Source organism: Canis aureus, chromosome X (genome assembly GCF_053574225.1).
Source record: "Canis aureus isolate CA01 chromosome X, VMU_Caureus_v.1.0, whole genome shotgun sequence".
Classification (NCBI taxonomy): Eukaryota; Metazoa; Chordata; class Mammalia; order Carnivora; family Canidae; genus Canis; species Canis aureus.
The window spans coordinates 94367573-94381217 of NC_135649.1; the positions used below are offsets into that span (position 1 = coordinate 94367573).

General features: G+C 43.6%; 1 protein-coding gene across 1 annotated transcript; it reads right to left on the bottom strand.

The window, feature by feature from the left end:
• Positions 1–10018: 10018 nt before the first annotated feature.
• On the bottom strand, positions 10019–13215 carry LOC144307955 (melanoma-associated antigen B16-like). Its single transcript, XM_077888050.1, has 4 exons — positions 13069–13215; positions 12704–12760; positions 12261–12335; positions 10019–11527 (listed from the first exon to the last, which is right to left on the bottom strand). The coding sequence occupies exons 1-4, from the start codon at positions 13123–13125 to the stop codon at positions 10580–10582; spliced, it is 1137 nt and encodes a 378-aa protein (XP_077744176.1). The 5' UTR covers positions 13126–13215; the 3' UTR covers positions 10019–10579.
• Between the last annotated feature and the right edge of the window lie 430 nt (positions 13216–13645).

The window sequence follows — 13645 nt, forward strand, 5'->3', positions numbered from 1 at the left end:
AGTCACTTATCCAACTAAGCCACCCAGGCACCCCCTTCAATTTCAATAAAAAGAACATCAGATGCTATTTGAGTTACATTATGCTGAATATGGGCAATACAACCAACATCTACCATAGAATCATACACGTTTTTCATTTACATCAACCTCTTTAATTAACTCCTAAGTTAAAAAAAAAAAAAAAAAGGAAGCCTCTGCAAAAAATTGGTGTTGTTTCTGAAGTCACGTTTTCAAATGAATTAACTCACAATAATGGCCTTATAAGAAAGCCTTTTTTTTTTTTCAATTTTCACTTATTTATGATAGAGAGAGAGAGAGAGGCAGAGACACAGGCAGAGGGAGAAGCAGGCTCCATGCACCGGGATGCCCGATGTGGGATTCGATCCCGGGTCTCCAGGATCGCGCCCTGGGCCAAAGGCAGGCGCCAAACCGCTGCGCCACCCAGGGATCCCAGAAAGCCTTTTTTCATGAGAAAACTTTCACAAGCCTAGGGAAATGTATTCTGTAATTGTCATTACATGCATTTGTGGCTATGCTATAAAAAAAAAAGGTGAAGCATTTAGATCTTTGATAATCTCTGTAATAGTAAATTAAGCTATTATATTTTTTATTATTGTAGTAGATTTGGTCCTGGCACCTGGAAATTTGTTTCCAACTTGAGGTGAAAGATTGATGATGATAGTGCAGAAGGCCATTACAACTTCTGTAATTATTTTATCTTTTTGATCTGAATGTCTCTTAAAGAAAAAAATGCATTTTTTTCAATGTCTCTGGTACCAGTGAAGGAAATCCTGCATCTCTCATGCTCAGCTGTTAGTATATACTGATTTATATTTGATTTTCCATCATTTTCTATATTGAATGAACAGTTGCATATTCACAAGAAGCTTTGAAAGGACTTGTTCCTCTTTTAAGAAATGTCCACCATTCATAAAATTTGTCACAACTCTTAGACTTGTGTTGGGCATTTTGAAGTTCTCATATACACAAATAAAGACAGATGAAAGCAAGCACTGCAAGAACTGAAAAGACTGATTTGCAAATCACTCGGCCATGACACTCAGTGTGTCTGCCATGAGCAAGTCTGAACAGGTCACTAAACAGGGTTTGAATGGTCAAAAGTGTTGTGAACTTGTGAACTAAAAATGACTTGAATTCACTATTTGATCTGAAAAAGATGAACTCCCCATTTGCCTGAAGGCAGAACTGTGCTTGTAAGGTGCAGGCTTTCTAAACAAAGCCACAGGTGACCCTAAATGAGGTTTGGCTATGTTGGGAATTCAAGGAGTGGCTGACATTCAGGAGCAGAGTGTTTAGGGACAGACATTCAGGGGTGTTCCTGTGGTGACTGGAGTAAGGCTGCAGCCAATCCCCTGTCGTTGAAAAGCCTGGCCCCTGACTGGATGCCATCTGAAGTGTGAGGCTGTCGCTGATTGGCTGACTTTCAGGGTGGGAGTATCGCTGATGGGCTGAATTCAGAAGCCAGGAGCTGACATTGACATGCTGTGTTGTAGAGGGTTAGTTACCAGGGAGAGGCAGTCATCGACAGTCTGGTTATACAGGTCAGAAGTTACAAGTACGCACAAACCACATCTTCTTTATGCATTCATCTTTCGATGGACACCAAGGCTCCTTCCACAGTTTGGCTATTGTGGCCATTGCTGCTAGAAACATCGGGGTGCAGGTGTCCCTGAGTTTCATTGCATCTGCATCTTTGGGGTAAATCCCCAACAGTGCAATTGCTGGGTCGTAGGGCAGGTCCAACATTTGTGGTTTCCTGCCTTGTTAATTTTCCCCATTCTCACTGATGTGAGGTGGTATCTCATTGTGGTTTTGATTTGTATTTCCCTGATGGCAAGTGATGCAGAGCATTTTCTCATGTGCTTGTTGGCCATGTCTATGTCTTCCTCTGTGAGATTTCTCTTCATGTCTTTTGCCCATTTCATGATTGGATTGTTTGTTTCTTTGCTGTTGAGTTTAATAAGTTCTTTATAGATCTTGGACACTAGCCCTTTATCTGATATGTTATTTGCAAATATCTTCTCCCATTCTGTAGGTTGTCTTTTAGTTTTGTTGACTGTATCCTTTGCTGTGCAAAAGCTTCTTATCTTGATGAAGTCCCAATGGTTCATTTTTGCTTTTGTTTCTTTTGCCTTCGTGGATGTATCTTGCAAGAAGTACTGTGGCTGAGTTCAAAAAGGGTGTTGCCAGTGTTCTGTATACAATGGAATATTACTGAGCCATTAGAAATGACAAATACCCACCATTTGCTTCAACGTGGATGGAACTGGAGGGCATTATGCTGAGTGAAGTAAGTCAATCGGAGAAGGACAAACATTATATGTTCTCATTCATTTGGGGAATATAAATAATAGTGAAAGGGAATATAAGGGAAGGGAGAAGAAATGTGTGGGAAATATCAGAAAGGGAGACAGAACATAAAGACTCCTAACTCTGGGAAACAAACTAGGGGTGGTGGAAGGGGAGGAGGGCGGGGGGTGGGGGTGAATGGGTGACGGGCACTGAGGGGGGCACTTGACGGGATGAGCACTGGGTGTTATTCTGTATGTTGGTAAATTGAACACCAATAAAAAATAAATTTATTATAAAAAAATTTAAAACGCTTTAAAAATAAACAAACAAACAAATAACAAAAAAAGAAGTTACAAATACGTAATGATGGTTACTCGTTCATGACTTGGGACTATGGCCCAAAATATTCTTTAATTATTTTCTTTCTTTAATTATAAGTACCCCCTTTTGCTCTTCTATCAGCCAAACCTCTGGAGAGACCAGATCTTTATTTGTGGAGTATGATTTTCAGCTAGTGTTGCCTTAGCTGATTTAATTGCCAATTACTATGGTTGAAAAGTAGTTCTAACTCCTAAATTTTTATAGCTTATTGAAAAAAAGCTGAATACAGAATGTTTAAGGTGCCCTGATAAAGTCAAGATAGAATGCAGGACAAAATCACAAAGACGACATGTCCTATGTGTTCAGGACAGCTATCAGTCCGAGATGAAATCCATGTCTGAGGCAGGGTCATGTAGCACCCAGTTTTTCCAGCACTGCTCACAGGGCATCCAAGAGTTCTGTGGATGTCAGGGCTCAGTGCCCTTCAGAAAGAAGAAGGAGCTAAGTGGACAGGACTCTGGACCTGCGGTCCCCATTTTACCCAAACTGCTCAGCCTTCCTTATGTGCATGGATCAGATTTCTGGGGCAAGCTCCAACTAGAATAAGCAGTTACAAGTCTCCAATTTTGACAATCACTGTCCCCCAATTAAATAAAGAGTGTGTCAGGAAGTTTGGACCTCCAGGGACCTGGACGCAAGATTGCCTCCAGCTCCTTGCTCTGTATGTCATGAGAAACAAGTTACTGCAGAGTTGCCAGCTGTCCAGAACAGACACATTAGTTAGAGCAGATACGTGTCTGTGTATTGTGGGTGTAAGCTCAGCCTTGGACAAAGGCTGTCAAGAATCGAGTCCTGAAAGGGACCCCAGATAGCAGATTTGAGGTTGAAAAATCATGATCTACAACCTCACATATACTATAGGCCACAAATACACAGGCATAGGCAATGCAAAGACAAAGACACAGACACATGCTTAGAAATATAAGGACACACAGGAAAGCTTTCTCTAGTTAGATTTATGGGTGAGGGCTCTCTCCTTTTAAACTCTTTTCTGGATTTATTAAGTTTTATGTAATTTTGGTTTCCAATAGTGTTTGCAGGGGCAGAGACAGAATATAGGCCACTGTATGCACAACACTTGCTTCTCCTCCACCTAAATGGCCTCACATGACTTCTCCTGATGCAACCAAACCACACTGGCAGCCGGGGACCCTCTCCTGATAGCCACAGCTATGTTTCTTCTTCCACTCACTGGACATCTCCACCTGGACAGCTGGCAAAAGCTTACCATCTACATGGCACACATTGATTATCCACTGCACCTTCCCCATCTCTACCTCTAACTGAAATCACCACTAGCTCTTCCTCCTCAAAATTTATCCTCAATTGGGATGCCTGGGTGGCTCAGTGGTTTAGTGCCTGCCTTCAGCCCAGGGTGTGATCTGGAGTCCCGGAATCGAGTCCCATGTCAGGCTCCCTGCATGGAGTCTGCTTCTCCCTCTGCCTGTGTCTCTGCTTTTCTCCTTCTGTGTCTCTCTTGAATAAATAAATAAAATCTTTTTTTTTAATTTTTTATTTATGATAGTCACACACAGAGAGAGAAAGAGGCAGAGACACAGGCAGAGGGAGAAGCAGGCTCCATGCACCGGGAGCCCGACGTAGGATTTGATCCCGTGTCTCCAGGATCGTGCCAAAGGCAGGCGCTAAACCGCTGTGCCACCCAGGGATCCCAAATAAAATCTTTTAAAAAAATGTATCCTCAATAAGGTGTCCTGATAAGGTTAAAATGGAATGCAGGACAAAATCACAAAGATGCCATGTCCTATGTGTTCAGCTCAATGTCAGCTAAGAATAAGTTCTATCTAGTCACCAATCTTTAGAACTCAGAGTCATAGACTCCCCACTACCCTTTCACATAGTCCTTAACATCCTAAAACTCAAATCTGATTCCTCTTCACTATCCTTGCACCCATGGCCTGAGTAGGTGCCTTGCTATTTCTTTTTGTTTTGTTTACTTAGTGATTGCCCTCAGCATATATTCAATAAGTACTAGTTAGATAAGTGAATGAATGAGTCAACCAATCAGTAAATCAAAGTACCAGTAACATTCACTGATTCAAAATAATCCCTGGTAAGGCCTTTGGCTGCCATGGGAGAAACCTAAAGTATTACAACTCTTACCTAACTTGAGGATTCCCATGGGAAACTATCACTAGGAATGAGATCTTCGATGTCTCTTTCATCGCCCTTAACATCCACATCTTGGAGGTGGGGACGCTGGCCACAGGATGGTACATCATGCTCCTCATTGGACCCCACACATCTCCATCATCCCGTCAGCATAACAAGGAAGTGTGCAATCTCCATCAGCTTACCACACACACTGCAAATATCTGCTTAATCCCCTGTGCCAGGCAGGTATCTCTGGTGGCAACACAGGCCACTAAATGCAGACCCAGGATACTCACTTCTGGTGTGCCAAAAATTCAGGAAGTATGGGAAGGCAGTCTGAATTAGGGACACTATCTGGACTGTTTCTCACACCTAGCCCTTTATAGTCACTGAGCTAATTAGCCCCTAAAACATTTCTCCTCCAATTTTCCTTCCTTGCCACTACATATTCCCTTCTATGCCTCATGGTACTCCTGGCCTGTGTGTCAGCACTCACTAACCCCACCCATTCACATAGCCACAACCTTCATGGAGGGCTCCACCATATACAAAGTAGGAAATAGCTGTCTCTAGGAGACATAAAAATGACTCCCAGCCCTAGTGCATTAATAAGGATACACTGGAACCATCAGGGTCATTAGGAAATGTTGCTCTACTAGAATCCACCAATAAACAACTAGATGGATACAGAAGACACAGCTATACTCTGTCTGACAATATGTAAAGAAGATTCTAAGGTAGGGTGGGATGTCTGATAAGTTTTGTGTTCTTTCATTTGTAGACGTGCCCACTTAGATCACTTGACAATTTCCAGCTGGTACAAGTAAGTCAGAAATTTCCCAACCCTATTTATATAAGTGTCCTTGTATGCCCCTCCCCCACCATCTACCACCTTCTTCCTTTAGGGTTACTTCTCCACATGATGTTGAATCTTCAGATCCTCAACTGCCAGCCTGCCCTATGCTCTTTTGACTTGGTTTTGCTTGTGGTCTTTCTCATGGAATCTGGAAATTGCTCTCCTAGCCATCCTCCTGCCCCTTACTAGCTGAGCATGTCCTGTCTGGCCAAAATCTCTGACACCCAGTTACTCTAACCAAATCCTTGCTTCTCAAAGTAAAGGAAAATATCTTGTTGATATCAGAATTTCAAGGCTTGTTCAGAGGAATCCTGTGACTCAGAACATGGCTGCAGAAATGTAGCTTTATATGGGCAAGAGATTAAGTTCATTTTCTGCTCAACTAAATTAGAAAATAGGGAAATAAAAATATAACTGTGAGACTATTTTTCATGAGTTCAACCAAAAGATAAAGGATCTAAAACACAAAATACGAGAGTATAGGGTAGCTACATACATTACTTTGTAAAATATTAATTGGTAGATATGTGAGATGATATTTTGGCAATATTTATAAAAAGGTACAACTTTCATGCCCTCTCCACTTTGTCCCAATTTTGGTTTGCTATGTCTTTTCTATGTAAATTTGCCCAAGAACTAATGTCTAAAGATGTTGATTCAATTCTATTAAGTATAAAAACTATTGGGAACTACTTAAGTGTCTATCAGGAAGAAAATAGTTAAATTAATTATAGAACATGCATACTTTAGAATCCTAGGGAGTGGTTAAAATAATGAGGTGGATTTATATGTGTTGTCATGGAATGATGATGCTGCATTCACTTTATTAAGTGACAAAGGCAAGTGGGAGAACAATATGTACATCACTACCCAGTGCATTAAAAAATCACAGTATATTTTAATAGCACATCTATGTGTTAAAAAACTTAAAATTATCTTTAAAATAATAGATACCATATTTTTTATTGTAGTTACCTCTGAAGAGAAGGCTGAGTTTTAGAGCAACACAGTTAAGGGAAAGGACAGATTTATGTATGTTGTTAGAAATACTTGCAATGAGAGAATATATGTATTATTAGCTTCGTCATTAACATTTTTAAATAAGCTTAACATAAATAGCACCTGTTTATTAGCTAGATAAAGTAACTGCTAGCTGATACAAAACATAAAATGTAAAATCTGAATGACTTAACATAACAAAGGTTTATTTCTTGTGCACATAAAATTTGATGTGATTTGGCAGGACGTCTTTGCTAACCGGTGACTCAGAGACGTAGGCTGCTTCCATCCTGTACTTTGATGTCTCAACATGAGCTCCGCATCTTTCTACTGAATGGGAGAAAGAAAGTGGAGGGAACATCCTAGATCTCAAATGAATTGGCCCAGGAATGACAACTACTGCTTCTGGCAAGAGTAGTCACATGGCCCTTTTTAACTGCAAGTGGGCTAGGAATGTAGCTTTCCTGTGAACCCAGGAAAGAAGCCAAGAAAGGACGTGGGTGAGTACTTGCAGTCTCTCCCTTTAACTATTACATAGTAGGTGTTCAATAAAGAGCGACTATTACAATTTGTTAGGACAGTAACTCACTTTGTTTCCTGGAGTAGTTTCTGTGAAGCCTGTTATTCGCCTTGCAGTTAGCCACATCTTTGAGGATGCTTTTAAGTACAGGATGATATCTGATCTTTAAAAGAACCTTATAAATCCTTACAGGAAAGGCTCACTCTTCTTCACTCAATAGCGCATTTCTGCACTGCCCTTTGCAAAAACCTCTGTAATTTCAGTAGGTGAGAATTACCTCCTTCTTTTTGCTGCCTGGTCAATATCTTAACTTTGGAGTGTCTCCTGTATACCACCTAACTGAATGCACCTGAACATCTGTACAGTGCTGTTAGGCACAGTGAAAACCAAGATTTTCTACTGGGAAAAGTATACAAGCTAGAGATAACATAAGGCTGGTGAGGTTTTTTTTGTTTCTTTTTTGTTTTGTTTTGTTTTTCGTTTGTTTGTTTTTAAATCAGTCTAGCATATTAGGCCAAGGAACTAGTCCTTGGCATCGCCACTCCTCCTGCCTCCTAGGACTTCCAGGGTTATAGGAAGTCAGACTCAGTATTTATAGATGGTTGCTTGCACGGTGATTTCTATGATCTTGCTCCCTCTGTCTCTTAAGAGTGAGGCTTTGGTTTTTGATCACCTAGTGATCATTGGTTTATCTTTTCAGTGGCTAGTCTCAAATAGGACACCCCATTAAAAGCCTACTGCAAATATCAAGGTGGTTTCAAAAACTTCTCTTATTTCAGGTTTACATCCCAAGAACCAGTATGTTCTGTGCCTACTTAGATTCTACTCACAAGCCCAATTGTAAAACATTTTGAGAGTATGGTGAAGAAGCCCTCCAGGGAATGACCATTTACCTAAACTTCACTGTTTAAAGAGAAGGGGGGTGCAGTGCCGGGGTGACTCATTCAGTTAAACATCTGACTCTTGGTTTTGGCTCAGGTCATGATTTCAGGGCTGTGAGATCAAGCCCCCACATCGGGACTCCACACTCAGCACAGAGTCTGCTTGAGCTCTTTTCCCCTCTGCTCCCCCTGCCCCCCACTCACACTCTCTCAAATCAATCAATCAATCAATCAATCAATCAATCAATCCTTAAACAGAAGGGGTTGTAGCAGAGGGATCCTATGGTGAAGGTCAGCCAAGAGATGATTGCAGAAAATGGAATACTCTGAGTTAGGAGAAGTGTAGGTGATCCTGGAAAATCTCTTCCACTGGAAGCAGGGTACAGTGTCCAGAGGAAGACACGTTGAAAAGATGGTCAGCAGGTCAGCTTTTAGAGTTGGACAGGAAGAAAACTGGGGAAGACTCAGGGGAAGGGCACCGTAATGTGGGGAAGTGTTGGGGTTGCACACACATGTCAGTTACTGAGCAGAGGCAGCTCCCAAGGAGGCCTGGGGTGAGGCAGCAGCACTCTTGGTAAATGAACCCCACAGACAATGTCTAAATTATATATGATTCTCATTTTCATGTTCCTTCATTATATCTATTCATTTTGTGTACTTTGGCTACAATGCCCTTCTTTTTACCCCCTGAGAAGCATTATGGAGTAATAAGAAAAGGAGTGAACAGAAGGTTGTCCATAGGCTGGGAGGAGTAGAATAGCATGGGCTCTGGAAGAATTGAAACAGGAGGTCTAGTTCCAACTCTGTCACATGCTGGGCCTATGAATTTGTGCACATTCACCAACTTTCTAAGATGTTCTTCATCTGTGAAGTGGGCTGGATGAACCTTGTCTTATAGCATGACCATTAAAATGTATGTATTGTATGTAAAGCCCCAGGCATGGTGCATGGTGTGCATTGGATCTTTGATAATTGGCAGTTATTACCATGATTATTTTGACCCCAGACATTAGTGCCTTCCTCTCTGGGACTTGTTCACCCAGGAGATGTTAGAGAATATGCACTGTTCTAGGACATGGCACACCAAACCAGCCCAAATGGCTGCTTCACAAGAAAGCCTTAGCAAGTCTTCCCCAGAGGATATATTATTTAATTTGGGTTTGGGGGAGTATTAGTATTTCTCAATTGAATGCAACTCCAAACCCCTAGAATTTGTATCAAGGACCAACTCTTTCCTTCCCTCTCAGTTGCCCTTCCAATAATCTGTCCCTATTTTTGTTCATTTATTTCCTCCAAAAATCTAGGCCTTGCTTAGAGTTTGCCAAACTATATTAAACATGACCTATTTAATGAATGGTATAGGCTCTGGATCTCTAAGCCCAAGACAGAGTGCCAGCCCAGTGGCTTTTGGGTATCTCACCTCGGGGAAGTATCACCCTTATTTCTCACAAACTCCTTGAAGATGATGTTCATAAAATACCTAATTTGTGCATTCTGTTTAATTGCACTTTGACAAGAATGCAGGATACCTTCCATTCCTGTCCCTACAGCCACTAAGAACAGTGTTTCATTTTCAACTCTGAGACACACCATTTGAGGGTCTGACCCTACTCACCACTCCCATAGCCTTAGCTAGTGTACTATACCTCCTACTGAAGGACTTGTAATTTCCAAGGCCACTGCCTGTCTTTTCTCAGGATATTTATACTTGACTGCCATCACATGGAGCAAGCCCCCCACCCCGCCCCGCCCCTGGCCGCCACAACCTCTTCATTCATTTGGTATTAAAGGATACTCACCATTGTCTTTACATGATTCTTGCTCCTAGAATCTAATACTCTATGGGCAGGTAGTAGTGATTCTTGTTTATCCTAGCATCCCCACTACTAACAGTGCTTTCCAAAAGGCAGTTGCTGAATTAATATTTGGGGAATAAATGAGCCAGTGTACATAGGGTATAATTTATTAAGATTTATTTCTCATATATTTTTAACTAATCTAAGCAAATACATGTATGTTACTTAATTTTACAGAATGGTAGATTAAAAGGGCTAAGGGAGGCTAAAAATTAACTATCTTTTGGTACCTTTTGACCATCTTTAAGGGATTTTTGTTGTTGTTGATCCCAACTATTTTACTGCTGAATTCTTTGATACTTCCAAAGAAACGCCTATTTGAATATCATTTACTTTTTCCAGATAACAAAATAAGATGGTCCGTTTTATAAACAAACTAAACTTGTATTCTTAAATGTCATAAATAGCAATAAATGTATAACCAGTGCCATTCATGAATTTAGATTCGGAAGCTAATAAAATGGTATATTAAAGGGAACAACATTTGAAAACAAACTTCCCCCACCCCCATAAAGAAGATAAACCTCTGTGTTAAACATATAGAAGAGGGACACAGGGATGTTATACATCGTGCTTCCTACAGCCACACCCCAGCCCTCCACTACTTAGAAAGTTGACTGCTAATTGTAAAGACAAAGTGAAGAATCTGTCTCCGACTTCTCTAGGGGTGGGAGCTGCTGAGGGATCTGGACCTGGGATGTGCTCTGCTCATGGCATTAGTGCTGGCCCTGGCTGCAAGTCTAGCTTGGGCTCTCTCTGCTTCATCTCTCAAAGCCTCCTCGTACTGGGACGGGAAGCACCGGGGGTCAGACTCATGGATCTCGGTAAAAAACTCCAGCAATTTCATCTTGCTGGCTTCAGCATGGGCTCTGGGTCCCCACAGGAACTCATAGCATGGAGGATCACTGTTGGCCACCTGCTGGTACTCCAGGTACCTTTCTTGCACCAAATCTTTGGTGATGAACTTCCTGGGCTCCCCAAAAATGAAGTGATTCCTCCCAGAATACAAGTCCATCATATTCAGCACTTTCCAGATCTCCTCCTCAGTGGCACGATTGCCCTTCATGAAGATCACACCCAGGACAATTATCAGGAGGCTGGTCTTGGGCATGCCCTCCTCACCACTGAGTCTCGCATCATAAGTGAGGCCTAGTTTGTTGACAAGGGCGTAAGTGTGTCTGGTGGGGTCCACCTCCTTCACATCAACACCAAAGACCACCTCCATGTGCTTAGAGGCTCTCCTGAGGATCTCAAGGAAGTGATCCTTGCACTCTTTGATAACAACATCAAGCACCTCTGCCTTTGTGATGGGCTCTTTCGTTTGATACTTATGCAGTAAGAACTGCACCAACGAAGTCACCTTTTCATCTAGAGGGTCTACGGGCAAGTTCTCGGTGCCCGACTTTGATAAAGAAGCTGAACTATCTTCCTTTTCTTGGCTGCTGGAGCCCTTATCTGGTTTGCTTGGTGAGATGGCTGTGATTTCATTGTGGGCAGAGTATTGTTCCTGTGTGCAGAATGGAATCTCCTGACCCTGAGACATGCTCACTTCTCTTGGTGGTAGTGGGAAGGAATGTGGGCAGGAGGGTGGGTGACAGAGGACCACAACCTGGGGAGAAAGGGAAGACATGAGTGGCCTCATCTGGTAAACTCAACTGTGACAGCTCTGATGAAGATTGTATCCACCATCTTTTCCTGAGGACAGTAACTCTAGAGCTTCACAGGTCTCCTTTCCTGACCTGTAAGAAGCTGGAGGAGGAAGTGAGAAGGCTGCTCAGAGTATAGCCAGCTGACATAGCCAAGGGAAAGGAAGTAAGAAGGTCATTAGGCCACACCTTCCTAGGCCTCTCAGAGGTGACAGAGGAAGGCAGCTGTCTGTTGGAGGCTCTGTTGTTCTGGCATGTGTGCTCCCCTCAATCTTCACCTGAGGTCATAACTTTGACCTTGATAGAGACTAAGATACTTCTGTTTGCTAATTTGAAACAACAGGCTCCCAAGACAAAAATCAGAAAGTACCGAAGTCTGACAACTATTCCTGGGCCTACCCAGTCTCAGAACAGGAACAGGGCTCTACGACGCTCCCACTATTCTGGAGTGTGTGATTCCCACCAGTCTCCACTCCACATCTTACGTGGATTCCTGGCAGGGCCTGGGATTCCTTTTTCTGCTTACTTGAGGCCGGACCTCTCAAACAATGTCCTCCCGATCCTCACACTCTCTAGGCACAAGTCAAGGGAAGTCACTCCTGGCCATCCCCTCCTCCTCCCAGGGCTGACACCAGTTTTGAGGGGCCTTCTCCATTCTAGTGAAGAGACGTCCTCATTCCTCATGCAGCATCTTACCTTGATTCCTGGCAGGGTCTGGGACTCCTCCCTCTGCTCACTTGATGCAGCCCTCCTCAGAACTGGCCTCCCCTCCTTAGAAACCAAAAGTACAAGTCAGGGGGCAACCCAGCGTGCCAACTCTTCAGGGCCTCCAGAGCTCATAGCAGGGACTGGGCTCATATCTAGGGGCTCCCTCTGTTGCAGGGTAGGTGGTCACATCAGTCCGCACTCAGAGTCTTATGCTGAGGGTTGGCAGGCCTGCCATTTCTCCCTCCGCTCACCTGAGACCTTCCTCAGAACAAAGTACTTACTCACCCTCAGATTCTCCGAGCAGAGTCAAAGGATACTAACTCTAGGCACTGCTGCCCAACACCTCCCAGAGGTGACAGCACAGGTTGGGATCTGTATAGTCCCTTCCAGTGTGGAGTGGATATTCCCTCCATCTTTACTGAGCACCTTACCTTGACTGTGGTAGAAGCTGGGACTCTTCGTCTGTTGACTGGAGTACCCTCAGACTCCTGAGGAAAAGTAAGGGGAAAGCACTTCCAGACACGCCGTCCCCCCTCCCCAGCCCCACCCTGATCCACTCAGGACTGACCGAAGAGCTCTAAGGTCCCCTCAGTCCTCACTTGGTCCTCCCTCTCTGACATCTGGCCACACCCCTCGAATCATGGCCGTCACGGCCTTCGGATTCCTGAGGCCCCAGTCAGTAAATGCCTCAGTCTGACAGTCATTTCAGGGGTTTTCTGGGATAAGAAAAGGGACAGGGCTTTACTCAATGGGGCCTCTATTCGGCGTCTTTGGTTTCCTCATTCAGTCTACTCACTCGGCCGGGCGACCAGTCGTAGGATTTCTTCTGCTGAGAGAGGCCACGCCTTTCCATGCCGGCATTTATCAGACTTCGAAAGCGGAAGTTACGGGATATTCCTTCCGTTCCTGCTCCCAGTCTGCTCCTCCCCGGCTCCCGCCGTGCCCGGGTCCTCCTGGGCCGACAGCAAGAGTAAGGTTCTGTGGGGCTCCTTATATTCTGGGGTAATTAACTTCATTCAGCGTCTGCACCTGGAATCCATTGAGGGCCAGGGCGTCTTCCCTCCGCTGAAGTCAGATTGTGCCCCACACACCAATATCCTCATCATTGTTAGATTCCCAAAAGGCTGGCGTCCGAGAGAGCCTCTTTTTTTTTTTTTTTTTTTTTTTTTAAGATTTTATTTATTTGTTCGTGAGAGAGAGAGAGAGGCAGAGACACAGGCTCCCTGCGTGGAGCCTGACGTGGGACTCAATCCTGGGTTGCCAGGATCACACCCTGGGCTGAGGGCAACGCTAAGCCGCTGAGCCACCCGGGCTGCCCGCGAGAGAGCCTCTTCTAGTTATTTTGGAGTTTCCCATTGCCCACAGTCATGGCA

What these genes read in the sequence shown, in the direction of transcription:
- LOC144307955 (XM_077888050.1), bottom strand. Translation starts at nt 13,125, where the DNA reads ATGGAAAGGCGTGGCCTCTCTCAGCAGAAGAAATCCTACGACTGGTCG. An exon ending in ACGACTGGTCGCCCGGCCGA is followed by an intron (nt 12,761 to 13,068) that starts GTGAGTAGACTG and finishes ACTTTTCCTCAG; the next exon opens with GAGTCTGAGGGTACTCCAGT. An exon ending in AGACCCTGCCAGGAATCAAG is followed by an intron (nt 11,528 to 12,260) that starts GTAAGATGCTGC and finishes CTTTCTCCCCAG; the next exon opens with GTTGTGGTCCTCTGTCACCC.